Here is a 16044-nt window from a genome sequence, read left to right on the forward strand (position 1 = left end):
GCCGGTCAGGTCCCCCGATCGACCGACAACAGGCCCGGCCGACAAATCTCCCTGCCCTGTAGCCGCGAATCTAAATTACCTCTTACAGCAGCTTCACTACTTCAGCTGCTGTAAGAAGGTAATTTAGATTCGCGGCTACAGGACAGGGAGATTTGTCCGACCGGGCCTGTTCTGTTGTCGGTCGGGTGCAAAAGCGCCACAAAGGTGGAGGCAGGGAGGGAGGAAAGGTGGAGTGGAGAAGAAAAGACGCTTAAGGGGGGAGAAGGCCGCTGAAAGCACTGGGGAAGACAAAGGGGTGGAAAAGAACGCTGAAAGGACATGGGGTAAACGGGAGATGAGGGGGGGAAGGACCCTGAAAGCACTGGGGAAGACAAAGGGGTGGAGAATACCACTGAAAGGACATGGGGAAAACAGGGGTGGAGAAGGCCGCTGAAAAGACATGGGGAAAACAGGGGTGGAGAAGGCCGCTGAAAGGACATGGGGTAAACGGGAGGAAGGGGGGGGAAGGACCCTGAAAGCACTGGGGAAGACAAAGGGGTGGAGAATGCCACTGAAAGGACATGGGGAAGACAGAGGGGGGAGAAGGCCGCTGAAAGGACATGGGGAAGGCAGAGAGGGGAGAAGGATGCTGCCTGACAGGACATGGGAAAGATGGTGGGGGAGAAGGACACTGAAAGGAAATGGGGAAGAGGGAATGGGAAGAAGACGCTGGCAGGGAAGAAGACAGAGGTGCCAGACTATGGGGGGAGCGGAGGGAAAAAGATGGGTGCCAGACCAATTTGGGAGGGGGGAGAAAGGGAGAGGCACAGTAACAGAGCAAATGGAAGACACAGAGAGAAGAGAGGCAGTGGATGGAAGGAATTGAATGAGAACATGAAGAAAGCAGAAACCAGGCAATAAAGGTAGGAAAAAAATTATTATTATTTTTTTTTTTTGCTTAAGGATAAAGTAGTATATTAGTTGTGTTGATAAAAATTTATAAACATTAGAGGCTCTGGTAGAAACCCGTTTACAAAGTATGTATTCTTCCCAATTAATATTTCCAAATTAATAAAGTCTTTTTGCTTATTTTTAAATGGGTTTCTACCAGAGCCTTTAATTCAGTAGCATAATTAAATGAAATAACTATTTCTGTAGTTTATAGGGACAGGCGGGGACGTAGGGGATTCCTCACGGGGACGGGTGGGGACGGAGGGGATTCCTCGCGGGGACGGGTGGGAGTCCTCACGGGGACGGGTGGGACTTTGGCGGGGACGGGTGGGGACGGGTGGGATTTCTGTCCCCGCGCAACTCTCTAGCCCAGACGAGGCAGCCACCGAGTAGATGGGACTGGAGGCTGTGGATCGAAGCAGCGAAGGCTGAGACGAAGCCCCCCGAGCCGCTCCCCAAGGCTCGAGGCACGGCATCAAGGAGGAAGTCTCCGGTCCAGGCAAGAGAACTGCGCCATGCATCGAGGGTATCGGTTCCAAAGGTGGCATAGGCAAAGACTCTGCTCCTTGCAAGGCATGCCCTGAAGCCAGACCAGACACTCGCCGAGACTCTGCTCCCAGCAGTGAGAGTGTGCGCCGAGGAGGCACCGGAGGCGGCTCGACCTCGCAGGAGGCTTCCGCGTGCCCAGGCTGGATCTGGGAGAGAAGCGTCGGCCCAATCTTAGTAAAAAGCTTGACAAATCACTTCTCAATCATGGCATGGAACGAAGCCTGCAAAGAGGGATCCGCATCCGCAATGAGACCTCCAGCATGGACATCGCTAACTCGGCCGCCAGGGGGCTTGGGATTAGAAGCCTTGGGCACCTTGAGCACCACTGGAGGAATGGGAGGCTGCGCTACCTGACCTGAGGAGACAGCGGAAGGCACCGCAGCAGGTGTCTGAGTCGTAGCCGGCATGAACGAGGCAGGCTTGAGCAGACTCGAGGCCGAAGATGTTGAAGCGGAAGTCGAAGGCGTGGCGCTTTGCGATGAGGGCAGCTCTGGGGATGCCTCCATGCTAAACAGCGATTCCCACAAAACACAGCGACGCTTAAAAGCACGCCTGCCTGGTCTAACGATCGAAAATTTTTTTTTAAAAAAAACAAGATAACGCAACGTGAGCCAACGATAATGAGCCCAAAAAAACCTCAAAACTGCAGGCACAGAAGGCACAAGTGAAGGAACTTCGCGCAGAGAGTCGAAGACAGACTTCTCAGCTCCGCGGAAGAGAAAGAACTGAGGAGATACGCCCGGTGCATCAGGCGGGAAGGCACTCGCGCATGCGCGGTGTGGGCAACTCGAAACTTCTAAAAGTTTCTACAAGCAAGTATGCTTGTGAGATGTCCGCATCGGGGCTCTGATGGATGACATCACCCACTAGTGAGAATACCTGCCTGCTTGTCCTGGGATAACAGGTGTTATCCAGGGACAGCAGGTAGCTATTCTCACAACCCACCCACCTCCCATGGTTGGCTTCTCTGCCAGCTATCTGAACTGAGGAGACGTGCCCTGTACTGTGCGGGAACGCGCATGTGCCGTGCACTTGACTCTAAACTTCTAGTTTCTACAAGCAAGTCTGTTTGCGAGGCTTCCGCATCCGGGCTTCGATGACATCACCCATATGTGAGAATATCTGCCTGCTGTCCCTGGATAACACCTGTTACAGTAAGTAACTGTGCTTTTTCCCATACTCTCTCTGATATATTAGCGTTATGTGCCGAGTGCAGGCGGGTCCAATATAATTATTTAGAGTATGAGCCTTGGAGATTAGTGATTTAACATACTCTTTCTCCTATTATTGTGGTAGTGATTTCAATTACCCCAACATTGACTGGTTAAATATTACATCGGTAGTGCTAGGGAGGTAAAATTCCTAGATGCCATAAATGACTTCTTGGAGCAACTGGTCCACAAACTAACAAGAGGAGTGCTATTTTAGATTTGGTCCTTAGTGGAATGCAAGGCATAATACAGGAGTTAACTGTGTTGGGTCCGCTGGGAAGCAGTGATCATAATAACATGATCAAATTTGAGCTCATACAGCACAGTTACTTACTGTAACAGGTGTTATCCAGGGACAGCAGGCAGATATTCTCTACATGTGGGTCCTGCCAATCTAATCTGATTGACTTCTTTGATTGGGTGACCAGTCATCTGGATGCCGGTGAGTCCCTTGACGTGATATACTTGGACTTCAGCAAAGCTTTTGATAGCGTTCCACACCGCAGGCTGTTGAACAAACTAAAATCGATGGGATTAGGGGATACATTCACAACATGGGTAAGGGATTGGCTAGATGGTAGGCTTCAAAGGGTGATGGTAAACGGTACCCCCTCCAAAACGTCAGCAGTGATGAGTGGAGTACCTCAGGGCTCCGTCTTAGGGCCGATTCTATTCAATTTATTCATAGGAGATTTGACCCAAGGACTTAGAGGAAAAGTATCACTGTTTGCCGACGATGCCAAACTATGCAACATAGTTGGCAAAAGCAGTGTGCCTGACTCTATGACGCAGGACCTAAGACAGCTTGAACAGTGGTCATCAACTTGGCAGCTGGGCTTCAATGCTAAAAAATGTAAAGTAATGCACCTAGGCAAAAAAAATCCACACAGAACTTACACACTAAATGGTGAAACCTTGTCCAGGACCACGGTGGAACGTGATTTAGGAGTGATCATTAGCGACGATATGAAGGCTGCCAATCAAGTAGAGAAGGCATCGTCCAAGGCAAGACAAATGATGGGCTGTATCCGTAGGGGTTTTGTCAGCAGAAAACCTGAAGTCATAATGCCGTTGTACAGATCCATGGTGAGACCTCATCTCGAGTATTGTGTTCAATTCTGGAGACCACACTACCGAAAAGATGTGTTGAGAATTGAGTCGGTTCAGCGAATGGCTACCAGGATGGTTTTGGGGCTCGGGGAACTCACGTATGAAGAAAGGTTAAAGAGACTGCGGATGTACTCACTGGAGGAGCGAAGAGAGAGAGGGGACATGATTGAGACCTTTAAGTATATTACTGGGCGTATAGAGGTGAAAGATGATATCTTCAGTCTTACAGGGCCCTCAGTAACCAGAGGACACTCGCTGAAAATCAGGGGAGGGAAATTTCAGGGTGATGCGAGGAAGTACTTCTTCACTGAAAGGGTGGTAGATCATTGGAACGAGCTGCCTCAGAGGGTGATTGAGGCCAGCAGCGTGTTAGATTTCAAGAGAAAATGGGATATTCATGTGGGATCTCTAGGAGAGTAAGAATCAGGGAGTGGGTCATTGGTATGGGCAGACTCGATGGGCTATAGCCCTTTTCTGCCGTCAATTTCTATGTTTCTATGTTTCTATGTCATCTATGGAGCCCCGAGCGGACAGTCTTGCAAGCAAACTTGTTTGAAGATATTCAAGCTTGCGAGCGTACCATGCATTCGCATGTGCCTTCCCGCCCGAGTCAGGGTGCGCGTCTCCTCAGCGTGGGTTCAGTTCAGATAGCTAGCAAAGAAGCCAACCAGGGGAGGTGGGTGGTTGCGAGAATATCTGCCTGCTGTCCCTGGATTACACCTGTTATAGTAAGTAACTATGCTTTATCCCAGGACAAGCAGGCAGAATATTCTCTACATGTGGGTGACCTCCAAGCTAACCATAAGGGACGGTGGGAGAGTTGGCAATTTAGGAAAATAGATTGCGCAAAACTGACTGGCCAAACTGCCCATCCCATCTGGAAAAGGTATCCAGACAATAGTGAGAGGTGAAGGTATGAACCGAGGACCAAGTGGCAGCCTTGCAGATTTCCTCAACAGGAGTTGATCTGAGGAAAGCAACAGACGCTGGCATCACTCTGACTTTATGCTCCGTGACCCGACCCTGCAGAAGGAGACCAGCCTGAGCATAGCAGAAAGATACAAGCAGCCACCAGTTGGAGATGGTTTGCTTAGATACGGGACGCCCCAACCGATTTGAATCAAAAGATATGAAGAGGGGCAGTCCGATGAGCCTGAGTATGTTGCAAGTAGAAAGCCAATGCACGCTTACAGTCCAAAGTGTGAAGCGCCACTTCTCCAGGGTGAGAATGAGGCTTAGAAAAAAATGGTTGAAGTGGAAATCTGAAACCACTTTAGGCAAGAATTTAGAATGGGTATGGAGAACCATCTTATCATGATGAAAAACGGTGAAAGGTTGATCCACAACCAAAGCTTGCAGCTCACAGACACGAGAGCAATAAGAAACACTACTTTCCAAGTGAGATACTTCAAATGAGCCCGATCGATTGGCTCAAAAGGAAGCTTCATCAACTGAGCAAGGACAATATTGAGATCCCAAACCACCGGAGGAGGTTTTGAGTGGAGGATGAACATTGAACAGACCCTTCATAAATCGGGAAACCACCGGATGCACAGAGACCGGTTTCTCATCAAGCGGCTGATGAAAAGCAGCAATGGCACTGAGGTGGACTCAAATAGATGTTGATTTGAGATCAGACTGAGACAAGTGCAACAGATAGTCCAGCATGGAAGACAAGGAGGCAGAATGCAGCTCCAGGTGCAGCGTAGTACACCAAGAGGACAATCTGATCCACTTTGAGAATAACACTGCCTAGTGGAGCGTTTCCTGGAAGCCTCGATAACATCCCGAAAAGATTGAGAGAAGTGGAACGAGGCAGTTAGGTGACGAGATACCAAGCTGTCAAGTGCAGGGACTGCAGGTTGGAATGAAGAAGAGAGCCTTGACTGAGAAAGCAGACAAGAAAAAAACCGGTAGAAGCAGAGGCTCCCTGGCACCGAGTCGAAGCAGCAGGGAGAACCAGGGTTGTCTGGTGGCGTGAACGGACTTGAGCATGACGAGTCTTCAGAATCAGAGGAAATAGAGGGAACGCATAGAGAAACAGATCTGTCCAATCCAGAAGGAATGCATCCGCCTAGAGCCGGTGAGGAGAATAAATCCTGGAGCAGAAACGAGGCAACTTGTGGTTGAAGGGAGATGCAAACAAATCTACTTGCGGGGTCCCCAACCGAGCAAACACCTGACGCAGAGTTGACAAATTGAGGGACCATTCGTGAGGTTGTAGAAGGCGACTCAGTTTTTCAGCCAAGCAGTTCTGCTGGCCCTAAATGTAGACCGCTCTGAGAAAGATGTTGTGGTGGATTGCCCAATCCCAAATCCTCAGAGCTTCTCAGCAAAGAGACAGGGAACCCGTACTCCCCTGTTTGTTGACATAATACATGGCCACTTGGTTGTCCGTCCGAACGAGAACCACGTGGTTGCAAAGCAGATGAAGGAAAGCCTTGAGAGCATTGAAAATGGCTCGAAGCTGCAATAGATTGATGCGACAGCGCCTCTCCTTGCTGGACCAAGGGCCCTGGGTCCAGAGGCCATCGAGGTGAGCCCCCCAAGCGTCAGAATCTTCTGCGGAGGGGGCGCATGAAACAGAAAATCTCTGGTAAGATTGGAAGAGAGCATCCACCAGTGGAGAGATCATTTCAATAAAGGAGTCACTGCAACCTGGCAAGAGACTGGATCGTGATCCTGACGCCACTGCAAGGCCAGGGTCCACTGAGGAACGCAAAGGTGAAGTCTGGCAAAAGGCGTCACATGAATGGTGGAGGTCATGTGCCCCAGCAGGACTATCATGCTCTTGGCTGAGATGGTTGAAAGAAGAGACACCCGATGAGGCTGAGGCAGAAATGAGCGGATACGAAGTGTATCCAACACCACTCCGATGAACTGGAGAGATTGGGGCGGACACAACTGGGATTCGAGGAAGTTGATCTCGAAACCCAGATGTTGAAATAACCTCCGGTCGAAACGACGCTTTGATGAGCCAGTCATCGAGATAAGGGAACACTTGAAAACCCTGTGTTTGCAAGGCTGCGGCAACCACCACCAGACACTTCGTGAACACCCTCAGGGAAGACACAAGACCGAAGGTGAGAACACGATACTGAAAATGGAGTCTCCACCCGAAATTGCAAGAATTGGCGAGAGGACAGATGAATCGGGATGTGCGTGTAGGCCTCTTTAAGATCCAGGGAGCATAACCAGTCCCCCTTGTCCATCAGGGGCTACCAGTTCGGGAGAGAGAGCATGCAAAATTTTTCCTTGACCAGATATTTGCTGAGAGCCCTCAGATCCAGAATGGGACACAAGTCCCCAGTCTTCTTGGGGACCAGAAAAAAACGGGAATAAATCCCCGAGTTCCGCTGGCCCAAAGGGACCTTCGACAGCTCGGAGGCGGAGGAGAGCCTGAGCTTCCTGAAGCAGAAGTTGAGACCCGTCAGAAGGAAACTCCCGTAGGGGATAAACTGGAGGAACATGCCGGAAGTGAAGAGAATACCGAATTATGGTGAGAACCCAAGAGTTGGTTGTTATCAACTCCCACTGATGATAAAAATGACGGAGTCGACCCCCCAATGGGCAAGGGAGGAATGCTGATGGACCAAGGGCACTGGCGTGCTCCGACTGGAATTGTCGGAAAGATGGCGCCAGTTTCGCTACCGCAGGCATCTGAGGTTTAGAGGGATGCTGCTGCTGCTGAGGCCACGGAGGAGACGGACAAGAGTCAGGGTGAACTTCTGTGGGTAGCACTGTGGAGGAAGCTTATACTGCTTAGCAGGGGGAGCTCGCGCCTTAGGCCGCACCAGGGAGGCAAAGGATTGCTCATGTTCTGAAAGGCGTTTGGTAGCCGCCTCGATCGAGTTGTCAAAGAGCTCGTTCCCCACACAAGGAAGATTTGCCAGACGATCCTGCAAATTGGGGTCCATGTCCACTATGCGTAGCCAGGCCAAGCGATGCATTGCCACCACAAAGGCCGTGACTCTAGATGACAGCTCAAAGGCGTCGTACATGGCCTTGAGCATAGAGACGGATCTTGGACAGCGTCTCGAGAAGCTGACTGAACACCGACTGACGGCGAGCGGGCAAGTCAAGAAGAAAAGCCTGCAGGACCTTCAGGCAATGCTTGAGATAGGAGGTGAAGTTAAAGTTGTAATTAAGGACACGGTTCGCCACCATTGAGTTTTGATAGAGACGGCGACCAAATTTGTCCATCATCCGTCCTTCCCTGCCCGGATTACTTCAACGAGGATTCCACAACCAGGGACTGATGGGAAAGCTGCGCCTTCTCAAAGCCTATACATGGAACCGTGCGGTATCGAGATTCCATCTTGGAAGGGATGGCAGGAATGGCATAAGGGGTCTCCAGATTCCGGAAGAACGTCCATTTCAGAACTTGATTCAGGGGAAGATGCAAAGACTCCCTAGGAGGATGAGGGAGCTCCAACTCATTCAAATATTCCTGGGTATACCGGGATTCAGACTGGAGGTCCAGCTGAAGAGCTTTACCCATGTCACAGACAAACCTCCAAGGAGGAGGTCCGAGAAGAAGAAAGGATCTCATGCAGTGAGGAAGACCCGGAATGTCGAGCCGCCGAAAAGGAAGCGGACGCTTCCCTAGAATACAGAGCAGGCATGTCCGAATCCCGAGAAAAGGACAATGAGGAAGTCCTGCTCCAAGGCCCCGGAGGGGTCGAAGAGCACCTGTACTGCATCCCACTGGGAGAAGACCCCGGGGTGTGAGGAACCGGAGAAGAAATAAGCCTCCCAGACGGCTTTGAGGGAGGGAGTCCTTGACATGCCACGCCCCAGAGAGACAGACATGGAGGGTGGCCTTCAAGAACGAGATTTGTGTCTCGGCTGCACCGATGCTTCAATGGACCTCGAGGTGCGCAGGCCAGGAGACCTACCCCGTCAAGGGCGAGTCCCTCGGTCGCTTCGAGGGCGGGTGCCTAGAGGACGAGGCAGACTTCACCAGGTGCTTCGAATGAGGTTCATGGGTCCAGGATCCCAGCCTTGAAGCAGCAGGGGAAGAACCACTGGAAGACAGCCTGTGAGACCAATCCCGCGGGGCCTCAGGCGGATGCTCAGGCTGGCCTGCTGAGAGCAGGGTCGAGGCAGAGGTAAGTTGGTTCAAGACCGATAAGATCTGAGTCTTCGGGATGGCCTTTAGCATGTCCTCGAACATCAGCACCGAGACCATTGGATCTGGTCGGACAGGTGCAGCAGTGCGCTCCAATGAGGGCGACCTCAAAGAAGAGTGTTCAATTTGTGTGGAGGCGCGCTTGGAGGAAGGTCTCAACGGGGCTGGGACCACCGTACCCACCTGAGACCTGAGGGAAGGCTTCTTTGCTAGCGCACCTGATGGAGGAAGAGGAGACTTATCCGAAGCCGTGGGTCTCGGAGCAATCACTGAGGCCTTGGTGGAAGAGGGCGACTTTGACGAGGTTGAAGCCCACGCCGGGGCCGGAGTTGAGATCAAGGTCGCACCGACCGAAGGGTCCATGGCCCCAAAGAGATCGAGGATTTTCGCTCGCCTTCTACAAAGCGCCCGAGGCTGGAGAGTAACACAGCGCAGCCAGGATTCAGTCCGGTGATCAGCCCCCAGACACTCAATGCACCAACGATGAGGGTCGGTAATAGAAATAATCCGACTGCACCGAGTGCACTTTTTAATCCCAGTAACAGGCCAGGACATAGGGTCAAAAACACCGCCCACAGCCTGGCGGCCCAGTCGGACCCAGGGCCCCCGAGTCAACGACAAATTGGAAAAAATAAGTTATTTTTTTTTTTTTTAAGAAATGCGCCGCACGGCGACTCATCCAAATTTGAAAAACAAAAAAGGAGCAAGCCGCGGTGCTAGAGGCAATTAGTGATCGCGCAGAGCAGAGGAACAGGGCTTCTGGCTCCGCGGAAAACTAAGAACTGAGGCCATGCTATGGAGACGTGCACCCTGACTCGGCGGGAAGGCACACGCGGTACACTCGCAAGCTTGAAGATCTTCAAGCAAGTTTGCTTGCGAGACTGTCCGCTCGGGGCTCTGTAGATGACATCACCCACATGTATAGAATATGCGGCCTGCTTGTCCTGGGATAACGGGAGTAACGTTGCCAAGGAAATTTACTGTAGGGGTATTTAATTTTAGAAAGGGCGACTGATAAAATGAGGAAAATGGTTAAAAGGATCAGTTGCAAGGGTTAGGACTGTAAACCAGGCATTGATGTTATTTAAAAATAATATTGTGGAAGCCCTGACCAGATGTATTCCACATTTCAGCAAACATGGAAAGAAGAGGAAATGAGAGCCGGTATGGTTACAAGGTGAAGTGAAAGAGGCTATTAGAGCCAAAAACACATCCTCTTCCCTCCTTCTCTCTTCTCAGTAAGAATGCTAACTGTAGTCTTCCATGTGGGCTCTGGACTGCTCTGGTAGGACTCAAGGAAATGCAGGTACAAATAAAGGTTCACCTTCCTATGCATCCTGCTAGATCAGTCCAAACCAATGAGATGTACAAAAGCAATATCTTTCTGGGAGAATACAAGACCCCCTGTTAACACACTGCCAAAGTAACTGCCCCTGACTAGGACATCCATTTAGTGGTGCTTTAATTCAGTGATCACACTTCCACCCAGGTTACCTTGGCTTGAGCAGCATGTATAACTTGGTACTACTTTTTGAAGTATGTAGTCATCTTAATCCAATGGATCCAAACTGTTGCAGTTCAGTGAATGGCCCTTGCCTCCAAGTAACTGATGGACCAAACTGAAGTCTGACACTGAGCAAGGCAGCTAAGGCAATATACTCCCCAACCTGTGACCCACCTCAGCTGTCACTACCAGCCAGAGGGATGTCCAGAAGAATCCCTCTGAGCAGTTAACGGCTTGTCCTACCAATCCAGACTCCTGAAAGACCAATATCAAATCCTGGGAACATAGAACCCCAACATGTGGGCCCTCATCCATAGTTATCACTTCATGTTGCCCCAATGGACTATGGACCAAAAACATCGGAGACATGCAGCTAGAACTCAATCAGCAAGTCACCAGCCGTAACTAGGTGCTATGGGAGTCTAGCTGTACTCATGAAAACCAGTGCACAACCTGCTTGTTAGAGAAATATAGACTAGTTCCTGGATGCACCTGCTGGTACACTGGTAATGTCACCTGTTCTTTATCTACAGCTGCTGGTGGTGGGGGGGAATGAAACCCACTGGTGTGGACTGGCCTAGATGGACAAAGGAAAATTGGTTTATTGAACAAAAATGAAAACAGCAATTCTGACCACACCAATAAAGACTAAAACCCTGGGGGTCCTTAGGGCAGACCATCCATTACATTTACAAGCTAAGATCAAGAAGGAGCTCCTACACTTGTGAATGGGAGAAAACCAATGGATAGTTACAAACCCAAGATTCCCTGTACTCTGCCACCAGGACTTGTCAGTCCAGACTCAACAGGGATATTAGAAGGAGAGGCTGGAAGTTACCTCCATTTCCCTGAGGTACTTATGGATGTCTTCTGCATAATCTGGCACGTTATTAGCACTGACTGGTCTCTCTCTCACATCTGAAGTAAGTGAAGTATCCAAAACCATTGGAGAATCTGAAGAGAACAGCACATAGACAATTACACTTAAGATCAAGCTTCTGTTAATATTCAATTTTTAAAAAGGCTTTATTTTTTTCCAGAGGAGGCTCAGGGACCTATAGTTCACCTGGAACCTGTGGTACTCATGCTAATCAAGCTGATGGAAAAGAGCATTGTCAAGGTGCCACATACATGTTATGCTTAGTTTCAATAATGATCTAAAAACTTGTTTTATTTACTACAACTGATGGAATCAAGTTCTCATCTTAAGCCATTAGATCAGACATCCGGGCTTCTACCTTCCTTCAGTCAGTCCCAAGACCTGTCCGACTGTAAATAGAGCAATTGTTTTAAAAAGTTTAATTCATGAGAAATAATGGCTTAGCTGTTCCACTAGATGTTTAGCAAGTGTCAAGTTAGCAATGGGGTCAACTCAAACCTCCACAAAAAAACTGGTGGACTCATTCAATATCATCTATATTTTAAACAATTATAATTTGAAAGCCAACTATCTCAGGGAACATCATCACAGGAGACATACCAAAGCTAAAATCCATTGTACACTCAAGGGGTGCCAAGGGCTTCCTGGTTCCAAGTGATGTTACTGTTGCATTTAAAGTTATGATCTCATTTGATAGAGTCTTTTTCGGGGCCACTGGCCTCTTGCGACATGCACCATCAGGCTCATCCACATGGATAGTGAAGGCAGGTTGTTTGCTGCCTGCTTTTCCAGCTGGGATCTTGCCATAATTCTCATCATTGAGATTTGGGTGTCCTTGAACAGGAATAACCTGAAAAGAATAAGAACTGTGCCAGTTACCATATGATTTCAAAACTTTTAGGCTACACCACTGCACTAATGCCCACCCAATAGGGACACGAAACAAGGAACTTGCTACACAGCCCACAAGACATGCAAATCTAAAATAGTGAAAGAACATAATAGCAGTACTCATGGAGTTACCAGAGGGAGTAGTTTTAGCCTTTAGCAGCAAAATTAGATTGGTGGCATTTTTTAGAATAACCAGTCTGAGGCACTGCATGTTTGAAATACAGTTTAGTCCTCAAAAGCTCATACCTCAAACTGGTTAATCTAAAGTACCAAGAAAATTAGGAAGAGTGTTGGTTTCAGACTTGGTGGCTGAAATATAAACAACCTGCGCTTTGTAGATATAACACTCATCACTAGCAGCAAAGAAGACATGCTGTATCTATTGAGACGAGTCAAACCTGAAAGTCATAACATGGGATTAGAATTGAACATAAACAAGATGACGATCATGAACACAGAAAATTTTGAAGATTCCGAGCTTGAAGGTGATAGACTAGAAGTTGTAAAGGATTTCAATCTCCTGGGCTCTTTTGTAAACAAAGAAGAAACAAGCAAGGAAGAAATACTCTGAATAGCATTTGGTCGCTCTTTAATGAAGGTCCTCAACAATGTATTCAAAGGCAAGGAAATAACACTCCAAATGAAGATCAGACTTGTCTACACACTAATTTTCTCAGTGGTCAATTACAGATGTAAAAGCTGAACACTACAGAAGCAAGACAAAGAAGATTGACTCATTTGAGCTTTGGTGCTTTGATAAGAATTTTATGCATGCATAGTAACATAGTAGATGACGGCAGATAAAGACCCGAATGGTCCATCCAGTCTGCCCAACCTGATTCAATTTAAATTTTTTAATTTTTTTCTTCTTAGCTATTTCTGGGCAAGAATCCAAAGCTTTACCCGGTACTGTGCTTGGATTCCAACTGCCAAAATCTCTGTTAAGACTTACTCCAGCCCATCTACACCCTCCCAGCCATTGAAGCCCTCCTCAGCCCATCCTCCACCAAACGACCATATACATGTGCAATTCTGCCCAGTACTGGCCTTAGTTCAATATTTAATATTATTTTCCGAATCTAAATCCTCTGTGTTCATCCCATGCTTCAGTCAGTTTTACTCTCCACCAACTCTCTCAGGAGCGCATTCCAGGCATCCACTACCCTCTCCGTAAAGTAGAATTTCCTAACATTGCCCCTGAATCTACCACCTCTCAACCTCAAATTATGTCCTTTCTCTGGAAATGTATTTACCATTTTACTTTCTCTGGAAAAGATTTTGTTCTACGTTAATAGCCTTCAAGTATTTGAATGTCTGAATCATATCTCCCCTGTCTCTCCTTTCCTCTAGGGCAGTGGTCTCAAACTCAAACCCTTTGCAGGGCCGCATTTTGGATTTGTAGATACTTGGAGGGTCTCAGAAAAAATAGTTAATGTCTTATTAAAGAAATGGTAATTTTGCATGAGGTAACTCTTTATAGTTTAAAAATCTTTCCTTTTGGCTAAGTCTTTAATAATAATATTGTAATTTATAGCTAAAGAGACATATGATCAAGAAGCTGTTTTATTTTACTTTTGTGATTATGATAAACATACCGAGGGCCTCAAAATAGTACCTGGCGGGCCGCATGTGGCCCCTGGGCCACGAGTTTGAGACCACTGCTCTAAGGTATACATATTTAGGGCTTCCAGGTGTCTCCTCATATGTCTTCTGGCGCAAGCCTCCTATCATTTTTGTCGCCCTCCTCTGGACCACCTCAAGTCTTCTTACGTCCTTCGCCAGATACGGTCTCCAAAACTGAACACAATATTCCAAGTGGGGCCTCACCAATGACCTGTACAGGGGCATCAATACCTTCTTCCTTCTACTGACTACGCCTCTCTTTATACAGCCCAGCATTCTTCTGGAAGCAGCCACTGCCTTGTCACACTGTTTTTTCGCCTTTAGATCTTTGGACACTATCACCCCAAGGTTCCTCTCCCCGTCCGTGCATATCAGCTTCTCTCCTCCCAGCATATACGGTTCCTTCCCATTATTAATCCCCAAATGCATTACTCTGCATTTCTTTGCATTGAATTTTAGTTGCCAGGCATTAGACCATTCCTCTAACTTTTGCAGATCCTTTTTCATATTTTCCACTCCCTCTTCGGTGTCTACTCTGTTATAAATCTTGGTATCATCTGCAAAAAGGCACACTTTTCCTTCTAACCCTTCAGCAATGTCACTCACAAACATATTGAACAGGATCGGCCCCAGCACCGGACTCTGAGGGACTCCTCTACTCACCTTTCCTTCCTTCGAGCAACTTCCATTAACTACCACCCTCTGGCGTCTGTCTGACAGTCAGATTCTACCCAATTCACCACTTTGGGTCCTAACTTCAGTCCTTCAAGTTTGTTCAACAGCCTCCTATGAGGAACTGTATCAAAGGCTTTACTGAAATCCAAGTAAATTACATCTAGCATATGTCCTCGATGCAGCTCTCTGGTCAATCAGGTTCTTTGGCACGCTTTACCTTTTGTAAAGCCATGTTGCCTCGGATCCTGTAACCCATTAGATTCAAGGAAGTACACTATCCTTTCTTTCAGTAACACTTCCATTATTTTTCCAACAACTGAAGTGAGGCTCACCGGCCTGTAGTTTCCTGCTTCATCCCTGTGACCACTTTTATGAATAGGGACCACATCCGCTCTCCTCCAATCCCCAGGAATCACTCCTGTCTCAGACATTTTTTGAACAAGTCTTTAATAGGACTCGCCAGAACTTCTCTGAGTTTTCTTAATATTCTGGGATGGATCCCGTCTGGTCCCATCGCTTTGTCCACCTTCCGTTTTTCAAGTTGATCATAAACACCCTCCTCCGTGAATGGCGCAGAATCTACTCCATTTTCTCTTGCAACTTTGCCAGACAATCTCGGTCCTTCTCCAGGATTTTCTTCTGTGAACACAGAACAGAAGTATTTGTTTAGCACATTTGCTTTCTCCTCATCACTCTCCACATATTGGTTCCCAGCATCTTTCAGCCTAGCAATTCCATTTTTTATCTTCCTCCTTTCACTAATATATCAGAAAAAATTTGTGTCTCCTTTTTTACATTTTTAGCCATTTGTTCTTCCGCCTGTGCTTGCACCAGACGTATCTCTCTCTTGGCTTCTTTCAGTTTCACCCTGTAGTCCTTTCTGCTCTCCTCTTCTTGGTTTTTTTAATATTGTACAAACGCCAACTCTTTCGCCTTTATTTTCTCAGCCACTAGGTTGGAAAACCATATCGGCTTCCTTTCTCTTGTTTTTATTGATTTTCTTCACATAAAGGTCCGAAGCCATTTTTATTGCACCTTTCAGTTTAGACCACTGTTTTTCCACTTCTCTTATGTCCTCCCATCCTAACAGCTCTTTCTTCAGGTACTCTCCCATTGCATTAAAGTCCGTACGTTTGAAATCTAGGACTTTAAGTATCGTGCGGCCGCTCTCCACTTTAGCTGTTATATCAAACCAAACCGTTTGAGGATCACTACTTCCCAGGTGAGCACCCACTCGAACATTAGAGATACTCTCTCCATTTGTGAGGACCAGATCTAATATCACTTTTTCCCTTGTGGGTTCCGTCACCATTTGTCTGAGCAGAGCCTCTTGAAAGAGATCCACAATCTCCCTACTTCTTTCCGATTCCACAGACGGAACATTCCAGTCTGCATCCGGCAGGTTGAAATCTCCCAACAGCAGAACCTCCTCTTTCCTTCCAAACTTTTGGATATTCACAATCAAATCCTTATCAATTTGCTGCGATTGAGTTGGAGATCAGTAGACTACACCCACATAGATAGAAGTTCCATCTTCTCT

The 16044-nt window shown here is 47.8% G+C and overlaps 1 protein-coding gene across 1 annotated transcript in view; it reads right to left on the reverse strand.

Moving 5' to 3' along the window:
• The window catches only part of CCNA2 (cyclin A2), a 66977-nt gene that overhangs the window by 48994 nt on the left and 1939 nt on the right, over nt 1-16044 (reverse strand). The window contains exons 2-3 of the mRNA XM_033938364.1: nt 11916-12165; nt 11274-11389 (exon numbers count right to left, since the gene is read on the reverse strand). Of these exons, the coding sequence (XP_033794255.1) occupies nt 11274-11389; nt 11916-12165 (366 nt within the window). The remainder of the gene's footprint in view (nt 1-11273; nt 11390-11915; nt 12166-16044) is intronic.

The sequence above is a fragment of the Geotrypetes seraphini genome, chromosome 1 (assembly GCF_902459505.1).
Source record: "Geotrypetes seraphini chromosome 1, aGeoSer1.1, whole genome shotgun sequence".
Taxonomy (NCBI): domain Eukaryota; kingdom Metazoa; phylum Chordata; class Amphibia; order Gymnophiona; family Dermophiidae; genus Geotrypetes; species Geotrypetes seraphini.